This window comes from Lemur catta, chromosome 24, assembly GCF_020740605.2.
Source record: "Lemur catta isolate mLemCat1 chromosome 24, mLemCat1.pri, whole genome shotgun sequence".
Taxonomy (NCBI): domain Eukaryota; kingdom Metazoa; phylum Chordata; class Mammalia; order Primates; family Lemuridae; genus Lemur; species Lemur catta.
The window spans coordinates 14,359,904-14,382,604 of record NC_059151.1 but is presented as its reverse complement, the minus strand read 5'-3'; the positions used below and the strand labels follow the sequence as shown (position 1 = coordinate 14,382,604).

The 22,701-nt window shown below is 34.5% G+C and overlaps 1 protein-coding gene across 1 annotated transcript in view; it reads left to right on the top strand.

The window, feature by feature from the left end:
• Positions 1-22,701, top strand: part of SLC9B1 (solute carrier family 9 member B1) — an 80,532-nt gene that overhangs the window by 12,800 nt on the left and 45,031 nt on the right. Inside the window, exons 2-3 of the mRNA XM_045536650.1 lie at positions 10,794-10,863; positions 13,720-13,864. Of these exons, the coding sequence (XP_045392606.1) occupies positions 10,795-10,863; positions 13,720-13,864 (214 nt within the window). The 5' untranslated portion in view covers position 10,794. The remainder of the gene's footprint in view (positions 1-10,793; positions 10,864-13,719; positions 13,865-22,701) is intronic.

The following is a 22,701-nucleotide window of genomic DNA, read 5'->3' as shown; positions in this document are numbered from 1 at the left end:
AAGAAAGAAGGAGAGATGGATAGGTTTATAGATGGAAATTGAAGGTAAGGTTATTTACTGAAAATGAAGGGGAATATGTAGAAGATTAGTGGTTTGAGAAGAGTGGAAAGGGTTTGGAATACTAGTTGGGGAAAGTAAGTTGACAGAAAACGTATGCTAGGATTAGTATGTTTTAAAGGCCCACTTGGCTGTTACGTATTTATAGTGATGTCAGGTTACTCTAATATAGCTTTCTGTAGCAGTTTTCAGTTCTCAATTAAGTGAATAGAGAAGTGGGATAATAGGGTTGGTATAGGATTGAGGTTTTTCTAGAAAAGTGCAACAACAAAGCAATAATTAAACATATTTCAAGAGAATTTAGGATATTGATAACAATATATTGGGGATGATGGATCACATATGTTGAATATAAAAAGAAGTAAAGAAGGAAAAGGGCTAAGGATTGAGATAAAGGGGTCACTGTACTGCACATCCTGATGAGATTGAAGGAAAATTGGAGGGAATTCAGTAAATGTAATTGGATAAGAAAACTGAAAAATGATGAAGCATTCACAATGGTAGATCTTGAATTAGTGATTATTGATAATAAAGCATTTCGGAGAAGGGTTCAGCATGGCCTTTCCTTTATTGGAAAGGAAATAAAGAACTGAGGAACCAAGTAGCAGATGACTTGTCCAAGTGTATAAGATACTCACAAAGATTACAGATTTTTGGGTCAGGTGTTAATGTTTCAGTGAATAATGGAAAGGTACCAAAATGAGGTCAGTAAATGACAGTGAGAAGAGGGAGAACATGATATTATCAAATTATAAAAGTTTCAAAGGAGCAAGGATTTTGTTTTGTTTTGTTTTTACATAAGAAGGTTTAGAAATAGCAGTGGGGTGTCAGAAAGAATGCTAGCAAATAAATAGCTATTATGTAAGGGGACTATAGGGAAAGTAGTGTCCTTAAAGAAAGGGCTTCATTTCATGTAGGGCACAGAATTTGAGAGCATGCTTTGAAAAGGGGTTGAGAATATAAGAGAGTTTGATAATTGTCTAACAAAAGTTACAGAGTTCTCAGCAAAAGCTCTTAGGAGGTGCAGACCAAGTAGAGGACTGGTCAGAGGCAATGGAATAGCATTATTGGCATGATAGCCAGTGGTCTTAACAGCTTTGTAATTGATATCCAATGAGCTATTTCTAAATAATTTCATTTTTCTATGACTGTTTTTTCTATTTTCAAGTTTTTCTTAAGGCTCTTTTTTTTTATTTCCTAAGGATCTTGTTTGTAATAGTTCTTTTCAAAACTGGAAAAGCTAAAAAACTAGATAGTTTTTTGACACATTTTTTCACTCTTCTCAGTAAACCATGGAATCTTTTATAGCTAAGTTTTCATGGCCATTTTCTAAATATAGACATCTAAGCTTTTATGAGAGCTTTAGTCTATGTCTGGCATGGTGCCTGACACATTGTAAGCACTTTAGTTTTAAGAGCATGGGCCCTAGAGTCTGACTGCCTCATTTTGACCCCAACACCTTTATTTATAGCTATGTAACCTTGGAGAAGCTAATTCAGCTCATCGAGGATAGGAAGGCATGGACAGAGTGAACCAAAGTGAAATGATAAGGTATCCCTGGTATGGGAGAAACAAGTTAGGTGACCCTTATTTATTGAGGACATCATCTTAGGCAAAACCCCTGGAGGACTATGCCCAAGGAACCAGGACAAATTGAAGTAAAACTGAATATTACAAAGCTGTCTCAACTGAGCTCAGTCTCTGATTTGCTTAAGGTGATTAGCACTCCTGCTACTCCAAATATTTCTCTCTGGAGGAAGACTGTACGGATTTTTTAATATACAACATCAAGCTTTCAGCAACTACTGTTAACCCTGCTAACTATTAGGCAATGCTATATGATCCTAAGTCAAGATAGAAAATTGAAAATTGAAACAGACTCAAAGATGATCCAGATTTTTGAGTTAAAATGTTAAAATAACTATGATTGTAAGAACTAAAACTGTAAAAATTCTTCAAATAAAAATATAAGCGGAAAGCTTAATGGATTTGGCGATGATTTCTTGTATATGATTCAAAAGCACAGGAAACAAAAGAAAATAGATAAACTGGATTGCATTAAAATTAAAAACTTTTGTATAACAAAGGACACTATCAGCAGAATGACATGGCAACCCACAGAATGGGAGAAAATATTTGCAAATCATATCAGATAAGAGATTAATATCTACAGTACACAAAGAACTCCTACAACTCAACAGCATAGAAACAAACAACCCAATTAAAAAATGGGCAAAGGGCTTGAATAGACATTTCTCCAAAAAAAATATATACAAATATCAATAAGCATATGAAAAGATGCTCAACATCACTAATCATTAGGGAAGTTCATATTGAAACTACAATGGCATACCATTTTATACACATTAGGATGGCTATTATCAAAACCAGAAAATAACAAGGGTATGCATGCATGTAGAGAAATTAGAACCCTTCAGCATTGCTGGCATGAATGTAAAATGATATAGCTGCTGTGAAAAACAGTCTGATGATTCCTCAAAAAATTAAACATAAATTATCTTGATCCACCAATTCCATTTCTAGGTATATACCCCCAAAAATTCAAAGCAGGGACTCAGATATTGGTACACTCATGTTCATAGTAGCATTACTCTCAATAGGCAAAAAGTGAAAACAACCCAATGCCCATTTGCAAATGAATGGATGAATAAAATATGGTATATACATAAAATGGATATTATTCAGCCTTGTAAAAGTAAGAAAATTCTGAAACATGCTATAATATGGATAAACTTGGAAAGCATTATGGTAAGTGGAATAGGCCAGACTAAAAAGGACAAATATATGATTTATATAAGGTACCTAGAATAGTCAAATACATAGAGACAGAAAGTAGAATGGTAGTTACCAGGGACTTGGGGGAGGGGAGATTGGGGAGTTATTGTTTAATGCATACAGAGTTTTTCTTTGAGGTGATAAAAAGTTCTGGAGATGGATAGTGGTGATGATTAACAGTGTGAACGTACTTAATACCACTGAACTGTACACTTTAAAATGATTACAATGATAAATTTGATGTATATTTTATCACAATAAATTTTTTTTAAATAACTATGATTAATATCAACCAAAGTAAAAAAAGATAAATGTTATCTTCAAGGAAGTCATGGCAAGAATGACAGCTAAATTTTCAACAGAAACTATGGAAGCCAGAATACAGTGGAACATCTTTAAAGTGCTTAAAATAAATTCTAGCCTAGAGTTCTGTGTCCAAGGAGAATCACTTTCAAAAGTGACAATGAGATAAAGACATTTTCAGCCAAAGAAATAATGAAATAATTTATCACCAACAGATCTATATTAAAATAAATGCTTAATTCTTTGTGGTGGGGAGCTAAGGAAAAAAAATGCTGCAGACAGATAATACCAAGATTATCAAGAATGTAGAGCAACAGTAAAGACAGCTTATATTTCTTTTTCTTTCCTTCCTTCCTTCCTTCCTTTCTTTCTTTCTTTCTTTTCTTTCTTTCTTTCTTTCTTTCTTTCTTTCTTTCTTTCTTTCTTTCTTTCTTTCTTTCTTTCTTTTTCTTTCTTTTCTCTTTCTTTCTTTTTTTCTTTCTTTCCTCTCTTTCTTTTTCTTTCTCTCTTTCTTTTCTCTTCCTCTCTTTTCTCTTTCTTTCTTTTTCTTTCTTTCTTTCTTTCCTTTCTTTTTTTTTCCAGCCCCCTCCCCTAAAGACAGGTTATAGCCAGAACAATAAAGAAAGAAAAACAGAGGAAGTACATAAAAGTTTAAAAGGAAAAAGTAAAACTTATATTTGCCAACCACATATTTATGTACTCAGAAAATCCAAGAGAACCTACAGACTATTAGAATTAAGTGGATTTATCAAGGCCTGATACAAAGTGAAATGAACAAGTCTTGTATTTCTATATCCCATCAAAAACAATAAATTTTTTAAATGATACTATTTTTATTAGCATCCAAAAAACATCAAATACCTAAAAATAAGCCTAATAAAAAATGTGCAGTTCTTTACAGTGAAAACTACAAAATATTATTAAGACAAATCAAAGCAAATCTAAATAAATGGAGGGATATACAATGTTCAAGGATTAAAAGATTCAATATTGTTAAGATGTCAGTTCTCCCCAAATTAATCTAAAGATTCAGTGCAACTTCAGTGAAAATTCCAGCAGCATGTGTGTGTGTGTGTGTGTGTGTGTACACGTGTATGTGGTCTGTGTAAATTGACAACTTGGTTCTAAAATTTATGTGGAAATTAAAAGGGCCAAAGAGTCAATCCACCTATGAAGAAAAACAAAACTGAGAATGTATAACACCATATATCAATACCTATTGTACAAGCACCAGTGTAATGTTGGCATGAGATAGACAATGGGCCAGGTTAACAGAATTGAATTTAAAAATAAATTTACATATATGTGGTCACCTGATTTATACTGAAGGTAGCGTTGCAATGCAGTGGGTAAAGGATGATCTCTTTGATAAATGGTGCTGGGTCAATTAGATATCAATATGGGAAAAATGAATTTTGATTTTTTCCTCATACTCCATACAAAAAATCAATTTCAAATGGATCATGGACCATAGACCTATTGTTTTTCCTTTAACATAGGAAAGGAAAAACAATAATGCATCTAGAAGAATATATGCTAGAATACATTTATGGCCTCAGGGTTGGCAAAGATTTCTGAAACAATAAAACCTTTAACTATAAAGGAAGAAAAGGATAAACTGGACTAAATTAAAATATATTTTTAAAAATACATCATCACAGTGAAAAGGAAAGCCACAGAGTGAGAGATAATATTGGCTAATGATATATCCAATAAAAGATTAATATCCAGAATACATAAAGAACTTTTTAACAAATCCATATGAAAATAGCCTCCAATACAACAAAAAAATGGGCAAGAGATTTGAACATTTACTAAAGATATTCAAATAGCCAATAAATATATGAAAAAGTATTTATTAATCATCAAGAGAGTGCAATTTAAATCCATAATGGATTATCACCAGAACAGCTAGAAGAAAAAGACAGACAATTCCAAGGTTAACAAGGACTTGAGTAATATTAAAGAGTATTTGGTACAAATTGCAACTCTGCCAGATGCTAGTTGTATAGCTTTGGGAATACTTAACTTTCCTGTCTCTCAGTTTCAACATCTATAAAATGGGGATAATAATGGTAAGTACATCATAGAGTTTTATGATAATTGAATGAAATGATTCATGTTAAGTGCTTTGAATGAAATGATAAAGGAGATACAAGTTATCAAAATCTGTGGGACACAGCTAAAAAAGTCCTGAGAGGAAAATACATGTCCATAAATGCCTACATCCAAAAGACAGAAACATTGCACATCAACAATCTACTGAATAATCTCAAAGAACTGGAAAAAGATGAGCAAACCAACCCCAAACCCAGCAGAAGAAAAGAAATAACAAATATCAGAGCAGAACTAAATGAAATCGTTAGCAAAAAACCAAATGGAAGATTAGTTCTTTGAAGTTCTTTGAAAAAATGAAATCGACATGCCTCTTGCTAGATTAACTAGAAGCAGAAAAGAAAGGATTCTAATAAGGTCTATCAGGAATGAAAAAGGAGAAATTACAACTGATACCATGGGAATATAAAATATCATCTATGAATACTATAAAAACCTCTATGCACATAAACTTGAAAATGTGGAGGATATGGACAAATTCTTAGAAACACACAGCCTCCCTAGGCTCAATCACGAAGAAATAGAATTCCTGAACAGACCAATATCAAGTACCAAAATTGAAGCAGTAATAAAAAACCTTCCTAAAAGAAAAGTCCTGGAATAGATGGTTTGACACCCGAATTTTACCAGACCTACAAAGAAGAACTAGTGCCTGTCCTGCAGAAATTATTCCACAACATCAAGAAGGAGGACTCCTCCCCATCATGTTTCATGAAGCCAACATCACCCTGATACCAAATCAGGAAAAAGATGCAACAAAAAAAGAAAACTACAGACCAATGTCACTTATGGCTATAGATGCAAAAATTCTCAACAAAATCCTAGCAAACTGAATTCAGGTGGTTATAAAACAAATAATCCATCATGACCTACTGGGCTTCATCCCAGAGATGCAGGCATGATTCAACATACACAAATCTATAAATGTAATTCACCACATAAATAGAAAGAAAAACAGAGACCATATGATCCTCTCAATAGATGCAGAAAAAGCATTTGACAAAATGCAGCATGCTTTTATGATAAGAATGCTTGAAAAAATAGGCATAGATGGGACTTACCCAAAAATGATACAAGCCACATACGACAGACCCACAGCCAACATCATACTGAATGGGGAAAAATTGAAAGCATTCCTGCTTGCAGTTGGAACCAGACAAGGTTGCCCTCTATCACCGCTTCTATTCAACATAGTGCTGGAAGTCCTAGCCAGAGCAATCAGACAAGAGAAGGAAATCCAGATCATCCAAATGGGGGCAGAAGAGGTCAAACTATTACTCTTGCTTGACGATATGATCTTATATCTAGAACACCCAAATGATTCTGCCATGAGACTCCTGGAACTGGTAAACAAATTCGGCAAAGTCTTAGGTTACAAAAACAATGTACAGAAATCAGTACCATTTCTATACACCAAAAACAGTCAAACTGGGAACCAACTCAAAGACTTAATACCCTTCATGATAGCAATAAAGAAAATAAAATACCTAGGAATATATTTAACTGAGGAGATAAAAGACCTCTACAGGGAGAACTACAACACACTGAGGAAGGAAATAGCAGAGGATGTAAACAGGTGGAAAACCATACCATGCTCATGGGTCAGCAGAATCAACATTGTTAAAATATCTATACTACCCAAAGTGATCTATAGATTCAGTGCAATTCCTATTAAAATACCAACATCATTTTTTCATGTCTAGAAAAAATAATTCTAAGCTTCATATGGAACCAGAAAAGACCCCATGTAGCAAAAGAAATCTTAAGCAAAAAGAACAAATTTGGAGGCATCAATTTTTCAGACATCAAGCTATACTAGAAGGCTATAGTAACTAAAACAGCATGGTACTGGCACAAGAACAGAGACATAGAACAATGGAACAGAACTGAGAACCCATATGCAAAACCATCCTCATATAGCCATCTAATCTTTGACAAAGCAGACAAAAACATACACTGGGGAAAATAATCCTTATTCAATAAATGGTGCTGGGAAAATGGATAGCCACGTGTAGAAGACTGAAACAGGATCCACACCTCTCACCTCTCACAAAAATCAACTCACAGTGGATAACAGACTTAAACCTAAGGCATGAAACTATAAGAATTCTAGAAGAAAGTGTTGGAAATACTTTTATAGACATTGGCTTAGGCAAAAAATTCATGAAGAGGACCCCAAAAGCAATCACAGCAACAACAAAAATAAATAAATGGGACCTGATCAAATTAAAAAGCTTCTGCAGGCTGGGCGTGGTGGCTCATGCCTATAATCCTAGCACTATGGTAGGCCGAGGCAGGAAGATTGCTCAAGGTCAGGAGGTCGAGACCAGCCTGAGCAAGAGCGAGACCCTGTCTGTACTAAAAATAGAAAGAAATGATCTGGACAGCTAAAAATATATATGGAAAAAAATAGCCGGGCATGGTGGCGCATGCCTATAGTCCCAGCTACTCGGGAGGCTGATGCAGTACGATTGCTTGAGCCCAGGAGTTTGAGGTTGCTGTGAGCTAGGCTGACACCACCGCACTCTAGCCCGGGCAACAGAGCAAGACTGTGTCTCAAAAGAAAAAAAAAAAAAAGCTTCTGCATACCCAAAGACACTATCAGGAGAGCAAACAGACAACCTACAGAATGGGAGAAAATATTCGCATGCTACACATCTGATAAAGGGCTGATAACTAGAATCTATATAGAACTCAGGAAAATCTGCAAGAAAAAATCAAATAACCCCATCAAAAAGTGGGCAAAGACATGAACAGAAACTTTTCAAAAGAAAACATATTAATGGCCAACAAACATATGAAAAAAATATTCAACATCTCTAATCATCAGGGAAATGCAAATCAAAACCAATGAGATACCACTTGACTCCAGTGAGAAGGCCTGTATCAAAAAGTCCCCAAACAGTAAATGTTGGTGTGGATGTGGAGAGATAGGAACACTCTTACACTCCTGGTGGGACAGCAAACTAGTACAACCTCTATGGAAAATAATATGGAGATACCTCAAACAGCTAAAAGTAGAACTACCATTTGATCCAGCAATCCAATTACTGGGCATCTACCCAAAGGGAAAAAAAGACATTCTATAAAAAAGACATCTGCACTTGAATGTTTATAGCAGCACAATTCACAATGGCAAAGATGTGGAAACAACCCAAGTGCCCATCAATACATGAGTGGATTAATAAAATGTGGTATATGTATACCATGGAGTACTACTCAGCTATAAAAAAAACAATGGTGATCTAGCACCTCTTGCTTTATCCTGGAAGGAGCTGGAGCCCATTCTACTAAGTATCACAAGAATGGAAAAACAAGCACCACATGTACTCACCGTCAAATTGGTACTAACTGATCAACACTTATGTACACATATAGTAGTAACATTTATTGGGTATCAGGCAGGTGGGAGGGGGTTGAAGGGGATGGGTATATTCACACCTAATGAGCACAGTGCACACCGTCTAGAGGATGGACATGCTCAAAGCTCTGACTCAGGCAGGGCAAAGGCAATATATGTAACATAAACATTTGTACCCCCATAATATTCTGAAATAAAAATAAATAAATAAATAAAGTGCTTAACATAATTCTACTTGTGTCAGCTGTTGTTATTAACAGATCATTTAATCCTTATGGTAACCAGTAAATTAAGCATTATGGTATCATTATTTTTTAGATAAGGAAATTGAGGACTGTGGAGACAAATCACTTCCCACAGTTATTAAAAGATAAAAGGGAGAGTGGAATATATTTCAATCTCAGCTCTGAAGTCCTTGCTTTTGAATTACTAGGCATACCATGTACCAATTCCACTCTGGCAGATATATAAAGAATATTGGGTAGTTGCCAGTCATAAATATTGCTTGACTGAGTGTCAAACTTCTCGTATAGCTGTTAGCCTGTACACTGATAATTCAGACGCCTTACCTAAGTTTTGAAGTTCTTATGCATTGTCTTTTTGCCTGGATTCCAATCCCTGCTATCCTAATCATTACATAATTATAGATTTTAAAATAGCTGCCTAGTTTTTGATGTCTCTGCTTGTTTGATTCTTGGTCTTATGTTTTCCTGCGCTTAGTTCATCTGCCTACTGATGACTCAAAGCTTCTCCTCATTTAGGTTACAGTTCAAATGTCACCTTGATCTGTAACATCATCTTCATTTATTTTATTCAGTACTTATCACAATCTGAAAATGTTCATTGTCTTCCCTTCTCCCCAAAAATATAATCTCCATGACACCAGACACCTGTATTTCTGTTTTGTTTTGTTTTGTCTTGCTGCTTTACCTTCAGAGCTCAGAAAAATAAGTGAGTGAATTAACTTGGTGTCCTGTCCTCACAACCCATGCACTCCAGCCCAAACTTTTTAATAGTTCTAACCCTCAGCCTGTCCCTTCACAACATGACACAACTTAAGCGATTCACTCACCCTCCTTGTACTTAGTTTACTACCACTTAGCTACTGATCTAACAGCTGATGACAATGTAGTCATTCCATTGACAAAGTAGTAATTTTGACAGTCACTTTAATTTAAATGGAATTCCACCTTAAAGAGACTTGATTATAATTTTTAATCAAAATTTTGGAATAAGTATTATTTTCTGCTTTAATAAAGTTATAAATTCATTTATGATCCCTTACAGGATTTTATTTACACCGTAATATTTTACTTCATTACAGTGAGACAATAGATGTAAAGCACCTAGAAATTTTTTCTTAAAAATTTTCACTATTAAAATTGCTTGTCTTTTTTAAAAGTATAGATTTTTGAAACACTTTGAGGTATGGTAATTTAGGTTACCTGCAAATTAAAACTTGAAATCTTTAGTTTTATTTTCAACAGTAACTCAAGAATTGAGACAAAGATAATTTAAGACAAAGGCACTCTCCCTAAATTCAGAGCAAGCAAAGATCACAGAGAAGGGAGAAATAACAGATATTTTAAAACAGAAGTTCCCAGACATAATTCTTCTTTTAATGTGATTCTAGCTCATTCTTAGTCAAAATAAAATCTTATAGATATGTTTAACTGTTGGACCCACAGACCTTTCAAATGGACCACATAACAACATACTTATGTATCAGTAACTTATAGATGTGGGAATTAATATAGTCAATCATATTTCATTTTAAATTTTTGTAGAATCCCTTATGCAGGAGTATGAAGATAGAGTAAATCAACTGTGAAAATTATCTCAAACATATTAGTTCAGTGCATGAAATAAAGAATTGAATTTTCTGAAATATGCTTCTAAGATACATCCCAGTATTATGAACTATTAAGAAGTGGTAAATTTCTGTGTGATGATGATTTTTTAAAACCTGTGCACATAGCTTTCGTTAATAACTTTAAAAATGAATATTTGGAGCTGTTTTCACCATAAAGATATCTGACTTGACTATGATACAACTTTATGACAAATGAATCAGTAAAAATTAATCCTCCAAGCACGTTTGATTTCATATGGATTTATAGTCCTATTTTCTCTTTCAAATTATTTTTCTTTTAAATTTTAGCATGCACACCACAGAATCAAAAAATGAACATTTGGATGATAAAAACTCCCAAACATCTACAGTTCCTCAGGTAAAAACTTAAAACTATATTGTAATATATGATATAAAATGAATCTGATCTTAAAATTTATTTCTAAAATTTACCTATGAGTTTCTTTTATATGTCTGGTTAAAAAATGAAAAGTGGTAATTTTGAAATAGCTAGTTTTAATGGGTCCTAGGAAATGATCAGAAAGAATGGACCAAATGAAAAGAGGAGACTACAAAGTATTTTAGAGATGAAGAGTGCAGATTTTAGGAATAAGAAGAAATGTGGCTTATTATTTATTGGCACATCCAGGAAAGACTCAGTAATTTAAGGTAAAGATGAGTCTCAATTAATTATAATATTATGCTGCATATTTTGAAGAGATGCAAGTTTTTTATTTTTATAAGTGTATAGAGTCATTAGACCCTTTGTTGATCTAGTTTTACTAAATAATAATTGCTTATAATTAGACTTATAAATTGCTTATTTATTAAAGTAGAGATTTCTACAGTTCTTAAGGGCCAAAAAAGTCCTTTCTAAAAATATTTGAAGAAGTCATCCTCGTCTATGTCAATTTATTATAATTCTGAAATAATAAAGCAAAATAATATAGTTTTACTCTATATGACCTTTCACACACCTTAATAAAAATTCACTATTGTGTCTTTAGCCCTTTTATATGGTGACAGAAGTTTCTAGAAAAAGCCTCTACACCGGAACTCCAACCAGTTAATCATGATCAGATCTGAAGAACTTTGACTTTAAAGAGCTACAGAATTCATTTTAGCCATCAGCTGCTATGGTGTCTTTGTCTCCCTAGTCGTTAAATGTTAACTCCCCCATTCCTCAATCTGTCTATGCACTCCAGCCTTTGTTACCATTTCCTGTGACAATATGATGTTCTCTCTCCCACTGCACTCAAAGTATCAATATTATCAATCTACTCAAAGTGCTATGCCCATGGCAACCATAAGGCAAATTTGGAAATCTCTATTCCCGGCTTAAGTCTACTCTGGTATGTTATTGTTGTTGATGTTATTATTTATATTGGTTTTTTTTTTAATGAGGAAAAGTTCTTACTGTTCTTATAAATGCCAGAGGACATACATAAGTAGATGTGAACTAAAAATAAAATCCTAAGCCCCCCACTAACTGAACCAATCCCTTTCGGCCAAGGGAACTCCAGAAAAAAAGCCTTAAAACTTGAGTTCCCAGCCATGACAGGATAGGAGATGTAAAGCACAACTACACGTGTGTGTTTTCTCTTCATAAATATTTGTAAGTCCTCTGGCTTGTTAAGTATGTATATTTAGTCACCCTGCTCAGTGTAAAACCCATCTCCTTTTGTCACTCCTTTGGAACACGTGTTCCTGGCTCATGGACGGAGTGGTGTTTCCCAGCCTGTCAGAATGCCCACTGCAGGTTGAGACCTCTTCAGGAGAAACAAAGAGCTCAATTTTTAAACGTTTGAAGTTATTTTAAAATCTGTTTTTAAGATTTTTAATTTTTAATTATTATGGGTACATAATAGTTATATATCTTTATAGGGTACCTGTGATGTTTTGATATAGGCTACATGCAAATTAATCAAATCAGGGTAATTGGGTACCCATCTCCTCAGGCACTTACCATTCTTTGTGTTAGGAACATACCAATTCTACTCTTTTAGTTATTTAAAAGTATACCCTAACTTATTGTGATTATAGTCATTTTGTTGTGCTATCAAATATTGTTCATTGTTCATTCTATCTGTCTACATTTTATCCACTTTATCCGCCACTCCCTGCTACCCTTCCCGGCCTCTGGTAACCTTCATTCTACTCCCTGTCTCCATGAGATCAATTGTTTTTAGTATTTAGCTCCCACATATGAGTGAGAACATGAGAGATTTGTCTTTCTGTGCTGGGCTTATTTCACTTAACATACTCCAGTTCCATCCATCTTATCGCAAATGGCAAGATTTCATTCTTTTTATGGCTATATAATATTCCATTGTGTATATGTAACACAATTTCTTTATCTGTTCATCCTTTGATGGACACTTAGGTTGATTCCAAATCTTGGCTATTGTGAATATGCTACAATAAACGTGGAGTGCAGATACCTTTTCGATATACTAAATTCCCTTCTTTTGGATAGGCACCTAGGAGTGGGATTGCTGGGTCATATGGTAGTTCTATTTTTAGTTTCTGGGGGAACCTCTACCATTCTCCATAGTGACTGTACTAATTTACATTCCTACCAAAAGTATATGAGGGTTCCCCTTTATGTTTTGTTTTTTACATTGGGAGAAGCTTATTAATATTCTCACAAACCAAAGATTCCTTTTTTCCAAATCAGCAGTCTAATAATTAGACTAACTACCATTAAAAAGCACAGAAGATTGAGGTATACCCTTGAGCTGTATAACTGTGTTATCTATAAATATTAGTGGGAGCATGCCTGCATTTCTGAAAGTGTGACTTACGTTTTCTGATATTTCTTTCAGTTATACAATTTTTCAAATGAGATGAGTCCAAATAAAATTATCTTTCACCTCCTTTCCAATTTAGTTGTATTTTCATTTGATAAAAGTTTTGGTGAATAATCTTTGGGAGGTAGACAGAGGATGGACACTTTTAATTATTATTCCTACACTACAGACTCACTTATTCATAAATGGTAAATGGAAAGGGTAGGGATTCAAGTCTATTAAGACTAAATCAAGTTGCCTTGCAAAATGCACTACTATGACACCCCCAATACCTATTGATGTAGAGCATGAATCTTCTTTTGTATGTGTGATTCCTCATGTTGACAACAATAATATGCATTTAATTATGAGATTTGGTGGCTTAGTACGTTTATAAAATTGTATGGAAAGTATAGTTCCTAAAAGACTTCCTTGTTTTACCTCAGATCCTCATCATTCCTGATAGAAGAGCACAGGAAGAAACTGCAGAAACTGTCCTCTCAGAAACAAAAGAAACAAAACCACAGACGGAAAAGAGTAAACACATTTCTTGTCCTCCACAAGGAATATTGAATTTAATTATTACAAATGGTACGTGAAATAAGAAATGCAAATGCAGAGAAAATGAGAAATATGTCTGATGAATATTAAAACATGAGACAACAAAGCCAGTGCTTAATCTATATACTGCAGATCAGACAGATGATCAACTCTGTTACACACAATATGTGAACAAAGAGGAAATATGTCCTTGAATCTTTCAAAGACAAAAACAAAAACAATATATTGCCTAAGAGGTCTATATTTTACTATTTTTCATGCCTTTTTATGCTAAATTTTTGAGATTAGGCATTGATTAAAGATTTTTATTTAAAACCTATTTTTGACATTTAATTTCAAGTTAGCTACAAAGAACATTATAATCCTGGCGATGTTATGGCTTTTATTAAAATTAGGCCCCAAGTTTTAAAACAGCTGCAACTTTGTAAAGAGTTATATAAAACTTGCTTTCCCAATGAAATTTTAAAGCATCTCCTTGTCATCAAATATTTACAAAGGTTCTCTTGGGATTTTTTTCCTAAATATTCTATATGATTAACCTTAAGAGATTTTGATCTCCAAAGTATACAGCCTATAGAGAATAAAAATTAAGATATGATAAAGAATAAATTTAAGTTTTAAAGTTTTACTTTCTTATTTGCTACTTGCTAACTTTAAACTTTAGAAGCAAATTTTATTCATTGATTTTTCATTAGTAAAGGTTGCTTTTTAATTAACATCAGTATTTTGAAGGCCCTGAATCAAGCTTTTCTCTGAATTTGAATGGTCTTCATCTGCCAGTGTAAGTGATTGGACTCCTTTGTAAATATACATGTGTTCCTATGACCCTGTCTATTCAGTAAGCAGTTTCTATAGAGTAGTTGTTAGAAAGAGGGCCAGAGCCTGGGAAAGATAGGGACATGTCTTGGTCACCAAAGGTTATCCGCTGAGTTTGCACTGCAGTTTGCTCAGGAACAAATTGAGGAGTTTTAAAACATCAATATTGTAAGTATTGTAACTTTAAACTTAGATCTGTAATTCATTCCCTCCCCCCTTTTTCTTTCATTTTTGACTTAGCAGTTTTAGAGACATTTATAGGAAAACGAGATTTTCCATGTTTCTATTTTGGGCATGTATATTCCTTGCACTCTGTTTTTTGAAATCTCCTTCTATCTATCTATCTCTTTTTGTCAACACATACACACCCTACATTCATACTATCTCCTTTATACCCAATCTCTGAGTGTGCTTAGAACATGTCACTGTTAGAAATCTTCACTCTGTTCTATCATGGAATAAATAATATACAACCCTGTGTAAGTAAAATTAGACAACCAAAGAAACCCTTAAAACAGCATATACTCTGCATTACAAAAGGAAGTAGAACTGCAGTTTCTCTATAAATAATAAGTTAATTCACCAAAACCACAGTATATATAAGTTAAATTTAAATAAGCAATCTAAACTCTCAATCACATACAGAAATCAATCTTATATTTAATCACACTGTTTATATACCTTATTTGGGAGATGGCTCACATACTCCCAAAGGAATGGATAATCTAGGCTTGTAGATTTAGAATTTTGGCTATCGTTCCTTTTTTTTTTTTTTTTTTTTTTTGAGACAGAGTCTCGCTGTGTGGCCCGGGCTAGAGTGAGTGCCGTGGTGTCAGCCTAGCTCACGGCAACCTCAAACTCCTGGGCTTAAGCGATCCTCCTGCCTCAGCCTCCCGAGTAGCTGGGACTACAGGTATGCGCCACCATGCCCGGCTAATTTTTTCTATATATATTTTTAGTTGTCCAGATAATTTCTTTCCATTTTTAGTAGAGACGGGGTCTCGCTCTTGCTCAGGCTGGTCTCGAACTCCTGACCTCAAGCGATCCACTCACCTCAGCCTCCCAGAGTGCTAGGATTATAGGCGTGAGCCACCGCGCCCGGCCAAGGCTATCGTTCCTTTTTTGTGTCTTTTTAATTTTCAATAAAAGTACTAATATATTTTCATGAAGTTGTTTTTCCTTTAAATAAATTAACACATTAACTTCCATGTGAGTTATATTTAATTCATGCTAGTTTTGAGCCCACGGCCTCGTGAAGTATATGTAACTCACACGTTTCTTTACCTTTGGACCCACGTGAACTATTTTTCAAGTTGCATATAAGTCATGCACAGAAAACAATAAAAATATAAATTTTTCATCAAATTAGAAAGGATCATTTTGTTTTTGAAGTTTTTATTCTGTTTTCATAATAAAACACCGTGGCCCCAAAGAAAAATTTTTTTTCTAGTGTGGCAGTCATCGTGTTAAAGAAAAGCTTTGTTATACACCCAACTATGATTTTCAAGTAATCTTGGGAACAGAATTTCTCCATTAAAATCTTATCATCAGTTTTATGAAGTCAGTAGTCTTGGAAGTTTAGGGTTCAAAAATATTATCTCAGAGACTTCCAATTTCCAGTTCCACGTGTAAACAGCTTAGAAGTCATCACTCTGACCTAACAACAAATGAAAAGTACAACAAACTGAAAAATTAATAACTCTTCTTAGATCCATCAGAGAAGTGAGTCACAGGGCAAACAAAAACAGGAGAGACAGATAGAAGGGTTCAGAAAATCATAATTTACAGGAGCAAAAACCAGTGGCAGAGTAGGGAAGCCTAAAGTGTAATTAACAAATTGGCTGAATCTCTGTGTGGATAAGTCTGCCAGTTTAAAACTCAAGGAGGATCGCAGTCATGGGTTGGGAGAGACCCACACTTTTATAAGTCTTATCTCCTGAAGCCAACCTGCAAGGGGAGAGGGAAAATACCAGGGAAGGGAAAAGGTAACCATTGTGACATACACCCACCACTCTGTTCTTCTTAATAAGGACTGCCCTCACGAGAAAGTATTTTACCAGAGCCTAACCTATACAGGTTTTATCAGACCCTAACCAGCCTAGGAGAAGGGAAATACCCAACTCCAACCAGTCCTCTCTAGCCTTCCACATAGTTGAAGAGAAATACCCAACTCCAGCCCGCTCTGATCATCCTTTACCAACTGAAAACCTGAAAAATACTTGTGAAGTTCACAGCTCAGGGACACAGGCTCACTAAAAGACTGAGACCTAGTCAAAGGACTACAGAACGTTCCCTCCCCCCACACCTTACCACCACATTACTAAAGTCATATTTATTACAGGTCCTTTTACCCAGTGCTCACATTCACATTCCAACTAAAATTTTTAAGGCGTATTAAAAGGCAAAAAAAAAAAAAAAAAACCCAAAAAACCCTGCAGTTTGAAGAGATAGAGCAAGTATCAGTACCAAACCAAGATATACCAGGGGTGTTGGAATTATCAGGCTGTGAATTTAAAACAATCATGATTAATATGCTAAGGTTCCTAATGGAAAAAAGTAGACAACATATAAGAACAGATAGATATTGTAAACAGAGATGGAAATTGTCGGAAAGAATAAGAAAGAAATGCTAGAGATTAAAAACACAACAGGCCAGGTGTTGTGGCTCACACCTATAATCCTAGCATTCTGGGAGGCCAAGGCAGGAGGATTGCTTGGCTCAGGAGTTTGAGACCAGCCTGAACAAGAGCGAGACCCCATTTCTATAATACTAAAAATAGAAAAATTAGCCAGGTGTCATAGTGGCACATGCCTGTATTCCCAGCTACTCAGGAGGCTGAGGCAGGAGGATCACTTGAGCCCAGGAGTTTGAGGTTGCTGTGAGCTATGACAACACCACTGCACTCTACCCTGAGCCACAGAGCAAGACTCTGTCTCAAAAAAAAGAAAAAAATAAAAGACATACAACAGAAATGAAGAATGCCTTTGTTGGGCTCATTAGTAGACTAAACATAGCTGAGAAAGAATCTCTGAGTTTGAGAACATGTCAATAGAAACTTCTAAAACTGAAAAACGAAGAGAAAAATTACTTAACAAAAATGAAACAGAATATCCATGAACTGTGGGACAACTACAAAAAGTGTAACAAACATTAAATGGGAATACCAGAAGAGAAAAAGAAAGACAGAACGGAACAGAAGACATATTTGAAGCCATAATGGCTGAGAATTTCCCCCAGATTAATTTACCTAATAGATAACAGTTTTTTCAAATTAATAATAGCAACAATGTATTTGATGACTATAGTTTATGTATACGGAAAAGGAGTGATAGCAAGATACAAGAAATAGGAGGAAAGAATTAGGGATATTTTGGTATTATAAGGTACGTGCTCTACATGTAAAGTGATAATAGTGTTGTTTGACAGTGGACTTGGATTAGTTGTAAGTGTATGTTCCAAACTCTCAGGCGACCATTATAAAAAAGCATAATTGACATGCTGAGAGAAAATAGAATTGCATAAAATACTCAATTAAAGCCACAAAAGGCAGAAAAAGAGTGGAAGACAAAAATAGGAATAAAGAAGGTCAATGAATAGCAAACAGGAACAAACATGGTAGATCTTAATCCAACTAAATCAGTAGCCATTTTAAATGTCAATGGTCTAAATACACTGGATAAAATACAGACAGTGTCAGAGTGGATCAAAAAAATAAGACCCAACTCTATGTTATTTACAAGACACATATTGATCAAGTGAAGGATTGGAGAAAGATATGCCATTCAAACACTAATAAAAGGAATGATGAATTAGCTATATTCATTTCAGAAAGCAGACTTCTGAGCAATGAAAAGCTAGCAGGGATAAAGACGAGCATTACATAATAATAAAAGGGTTAATTCTCCAAAAATACAAGATCATCCTTAATTTGTATGTGCCTAACAAAAGAGCATCAAAATACACGAGTCAAGCCAGGTATGGTGGCATGCCTGTAGTCCCAGCTACTTGGGAATCTAAGGCAGGAGGATAGCTTCAGCCCAGCAGTTTGAGGCCAGCCTGAGCAATATTGTGAGACCCCTGCTCTTAAAAAAAAAAATACCTGAGTAAAAAACTGATAAAACTGTAAGGATAAATAGGTGAATCCACTTTTCTAATTGGAGACTTCAACAGCTCTCTATCAGGACTGGACAGATCCAGAGACAGAAATTCAATAAAGATATAGGTGAACTCAATCAACTGGATGTAATTGACATCTACAGACTACTTCATCCAATAACAGCAAAATACAAATTCTGTTCAAGCTCACATGGAAAATTCACTAAGATAGACCATATTCTGAACTATAAAACACACTTTAATGAATTTAGAAGAATAAAAATCATACAGTATAGACTTTTAGACAACCATGGGTTTAAACTAGAAATCAATAACCAAAACGGAGCTGGAAAAATTCCAAAAAGTGTGTGGAAAATACACACTTCTAAATAACACTGAATCACAGAAGAAATCCCAAGAAAAATTTGAAAATACTTTGAACTAAATGAATATAAACATACAACTTATCAAAATTTATGGAATGCAGCAAAAACAGTGCCTGGAGGAAATTTATAGCATTTAATAATTTTTCTTATTAGAAAAATAGAAAGATCTAAAATCAATAAGTTAAGCTTCCACCATAATAAGCCAGAAAGGGAGAGCAAATTGAATTCAAAATAAGCAGAAGAAAAAGAATGATAAACTTTAGAGCAGAAATAAATGAAATTAAAAACAAGAAATCTCACCTGAGGTCCATGTTCTTAAAATATATATATACAGGAAATCAATATAGAAATTCACTGAAACCAAAAGATGTTTCTTTGAAAAGGTCAATAAACTTGCTAAAACTTTAGCCAGGCTAAGAAAAAGGAGAGAGAAGATACAAATTACTTATATCAGAAATAAAAGAGGGGCATCACTACAGATCCCATCAGCATTAGAAGGATAATAAACAATACTATGAACAACTCTCTGCCCATGAATTCAATAACCTAGATAAAATGGAGCAATTCCTTGAAAGACACAATCTGCCAAAACTCACACAAGAAGAAATAGATAATCTGAACAGGCCTATATCTATTAAAGAAATTTAGCCAATATTTAAGAACCTTCCAAAGCAGAAAGTACCAGGCCCAGATGGCTTCATTGGTGAATTCTACCAAATAGTTAAGGATGAAATTATAACAGTTCCTCTACAATCTATTCTAGAAGATAGAAGTAGAGGGAATATTTCCCAACTTATTCTAGAAGGCCAGCATCAGTAATATCAAAACCTGAGAAAAATATTACAAGACCAATATCTACGGAACAATATCTCTCATGAACATAGATGCAAAAGTTAACAAAATGTGAACAAATGAATTAAACAATGTATAAAAAAGGATTATACACCATGACCAAGTGGGATTTATCCCAGGTATTCAAGGATAGTTCATCATTCAAAAATTAAGTAATGTAATCATCATATCAACAGGCTAAAGAAAAAAGTTCACATGATCATATCAGTAAATGCAGAAAAGCCATTTGAAAAAATTCAACACCCATACATAATTAAAAAAAAAAACTTGTCAGAAAGCTAAGAATAGAGTGGAAACTTCCTCAACTTGATAAAGAACGTCTACTAAAAACCTACAGCTAACTTTACTTATTGGTGAGAAACTAGAAGCTTTTCCTCTAAGATCAGGAACAAGACAAGAATGCCTCCTCTTACCAATCCTTTTCAACATTGTACTGGTGCAATAAAACAAGGAGATTAAATAAAAGATGTACAAGTTAGGAAGGAAGAAATAAAGCTGTCTTTGTTTACAGATGACATGATTTTATAGGTAGAAGATCTGATCGAATCAAGTAAAAAACTGGAACTAATACGTGATCATAGTAAGGTTGCAGGATACAAGGATAATACACAAAAGTCAATTGCTTTCCTATATACCACAATGAACAAATGGAATTTGAAATTAAAAACAGAATACCATTTATATTAGCACCACAAAAAATGAAATTTTCAGATGTAAACCTAAAAAAACATGTACAAGATCTATATGAGGAAAGCTACAAAACTCTGATGGAAGAAATCAAAGATCTAAATAAATGGAAAGATATTCCATGTTCGTGAAAAACTAGTCTTATCAGATGTCAGTTCTTCCTGACTTGATCACTAGATCCAAAGCAACTCCAATCAAAATTCCAACGAATTATTTTGATTCTAAAGTTTATATGGGCAGGCAAAAGACCCAGAAAAGCCAACTCAGTATTCAAAGAGAAGAACAAAGTCAAGAGAACTGACATTATCCAGCTTCAATACTTACGATAAAGTTACAATAATCAAGACAGTGTGGTGTTGGTGAAAGACTAGACAAATAGATCAATTGAACAAAATAGAGAGCCGAGAAATAGACCCACATAAACATAGTCAACTGATCTTTGACAAAGGAGTAAAGGCAATACAATGGAGCAAACACAACTTTTTCAATAAGTGGTGCTGGAACAAGTAGACACCCACATGCCAAAAAAAAACAACAAAAAAACAGGAATCTAGACACAGACCTTATGCCTTTCACCAAAATTAACTCAAAATGGATCATAGACCTGAATGTAAAACACAAAACAATAAACCTAAAAGGTAACATAGGAGAAAATCTAGATGACCTTGGGCATGATGATGGCCTTTTAGATACAACATCAAAGGCACACTCCATGAAAGAAATAATTGGCAACCTGGATTTCTTTAACATTAAAAACTTATGCTGTGTGGAATACACTTTCAAGAGAATGAAAAGACAAGCCAGACTAGGATAAAATATTTGCAAAAGACATATCTGATAAAGATATAAAAAACATCTTTATATACAAAAATATACAAAGAACTCTTAAAACTTAGGGGAAAACAAACAAACTTAAGAAAACAAACACCTGATTAAAAAATGAACAAAACACTGGAATAGGCACCTCACAAAATACGATACACAGATGGCAAGTAAGTACATGAAAAGATGGTCAACATCATATGTCATCAGGGAATTGCAAATTAAAACAATGAGAGAGTACTACATAGCTACCAGTATAGCCAAAATCCAAAACACTGACATCAAATTTTGGCAAGGATATGGAGCAACAGGAACTCTCATTCATTGCTGGTGGGAATGCAAAATAGTACAGCCCCTTTGGAAAGCAGTTTGGCAGCTTCTTACAAAAATAAACATACTCTTGCCAAACAATCCAGCAATTGCACTCCTTGATATTTACCTAAATGATCTGAAAACCTATGTCCACCAAAAAACCTGCACACAGATGTTTATAGCAGCCTTATTCCCTAATTGCCAAAACCTAGAAGCAATCAAAATGTCTTTCATTAGGTGAGTGGATAAATAAACTGTGGTACATCCAGACAGTGGAATATTATTCAATACTAGAAAGAAATGAGCTATCAAGCCATGAAACAACGTGGAGAAATCTTAAATGCATATTACTAAGTGAAAGAAGCTAATATGAAATGGCTACATTCTGTGTGATTCTGACTATACGGTGCTCTGGAAAGGCCAAAACTATGGACACAGTAAAAGGATCAGTGGTTGCCAGGCACTGGGGGGAGGAAGGGATGAGTATGCAGAGCAAAGATTTTTAGGGTAGTGAAACTATTCTGTGTGATACTGTAATGGTGGATACATGTCGTTATACATTTGTTAAAACTCATAGAACATATAAAACCAAGAGTTAACTGTGTAAGCTATGGACTCTGGGTGATTGTGTTGTGTTGATATAGGTTTATCAGTTGTGACAAATCCACCACTCTGGTGTGAGATGTTGGTAGTAGTGGAGGTGTGTGTGTATGGGAGCAGGACTACATGGGACCTCTGTGTACCTTCTGCTCAATTTTGCTGTGAGCCTAAAATTTTTTTAAAAATCAAGTCTACTAAAAAAACACAATAATATCCCAATTTCTTCTGGGCTGTAATCAGTAGAGAACAGACATTAGAGGCCAAAAGGGAATGAACATAGTTTCATTAGTGTAGGC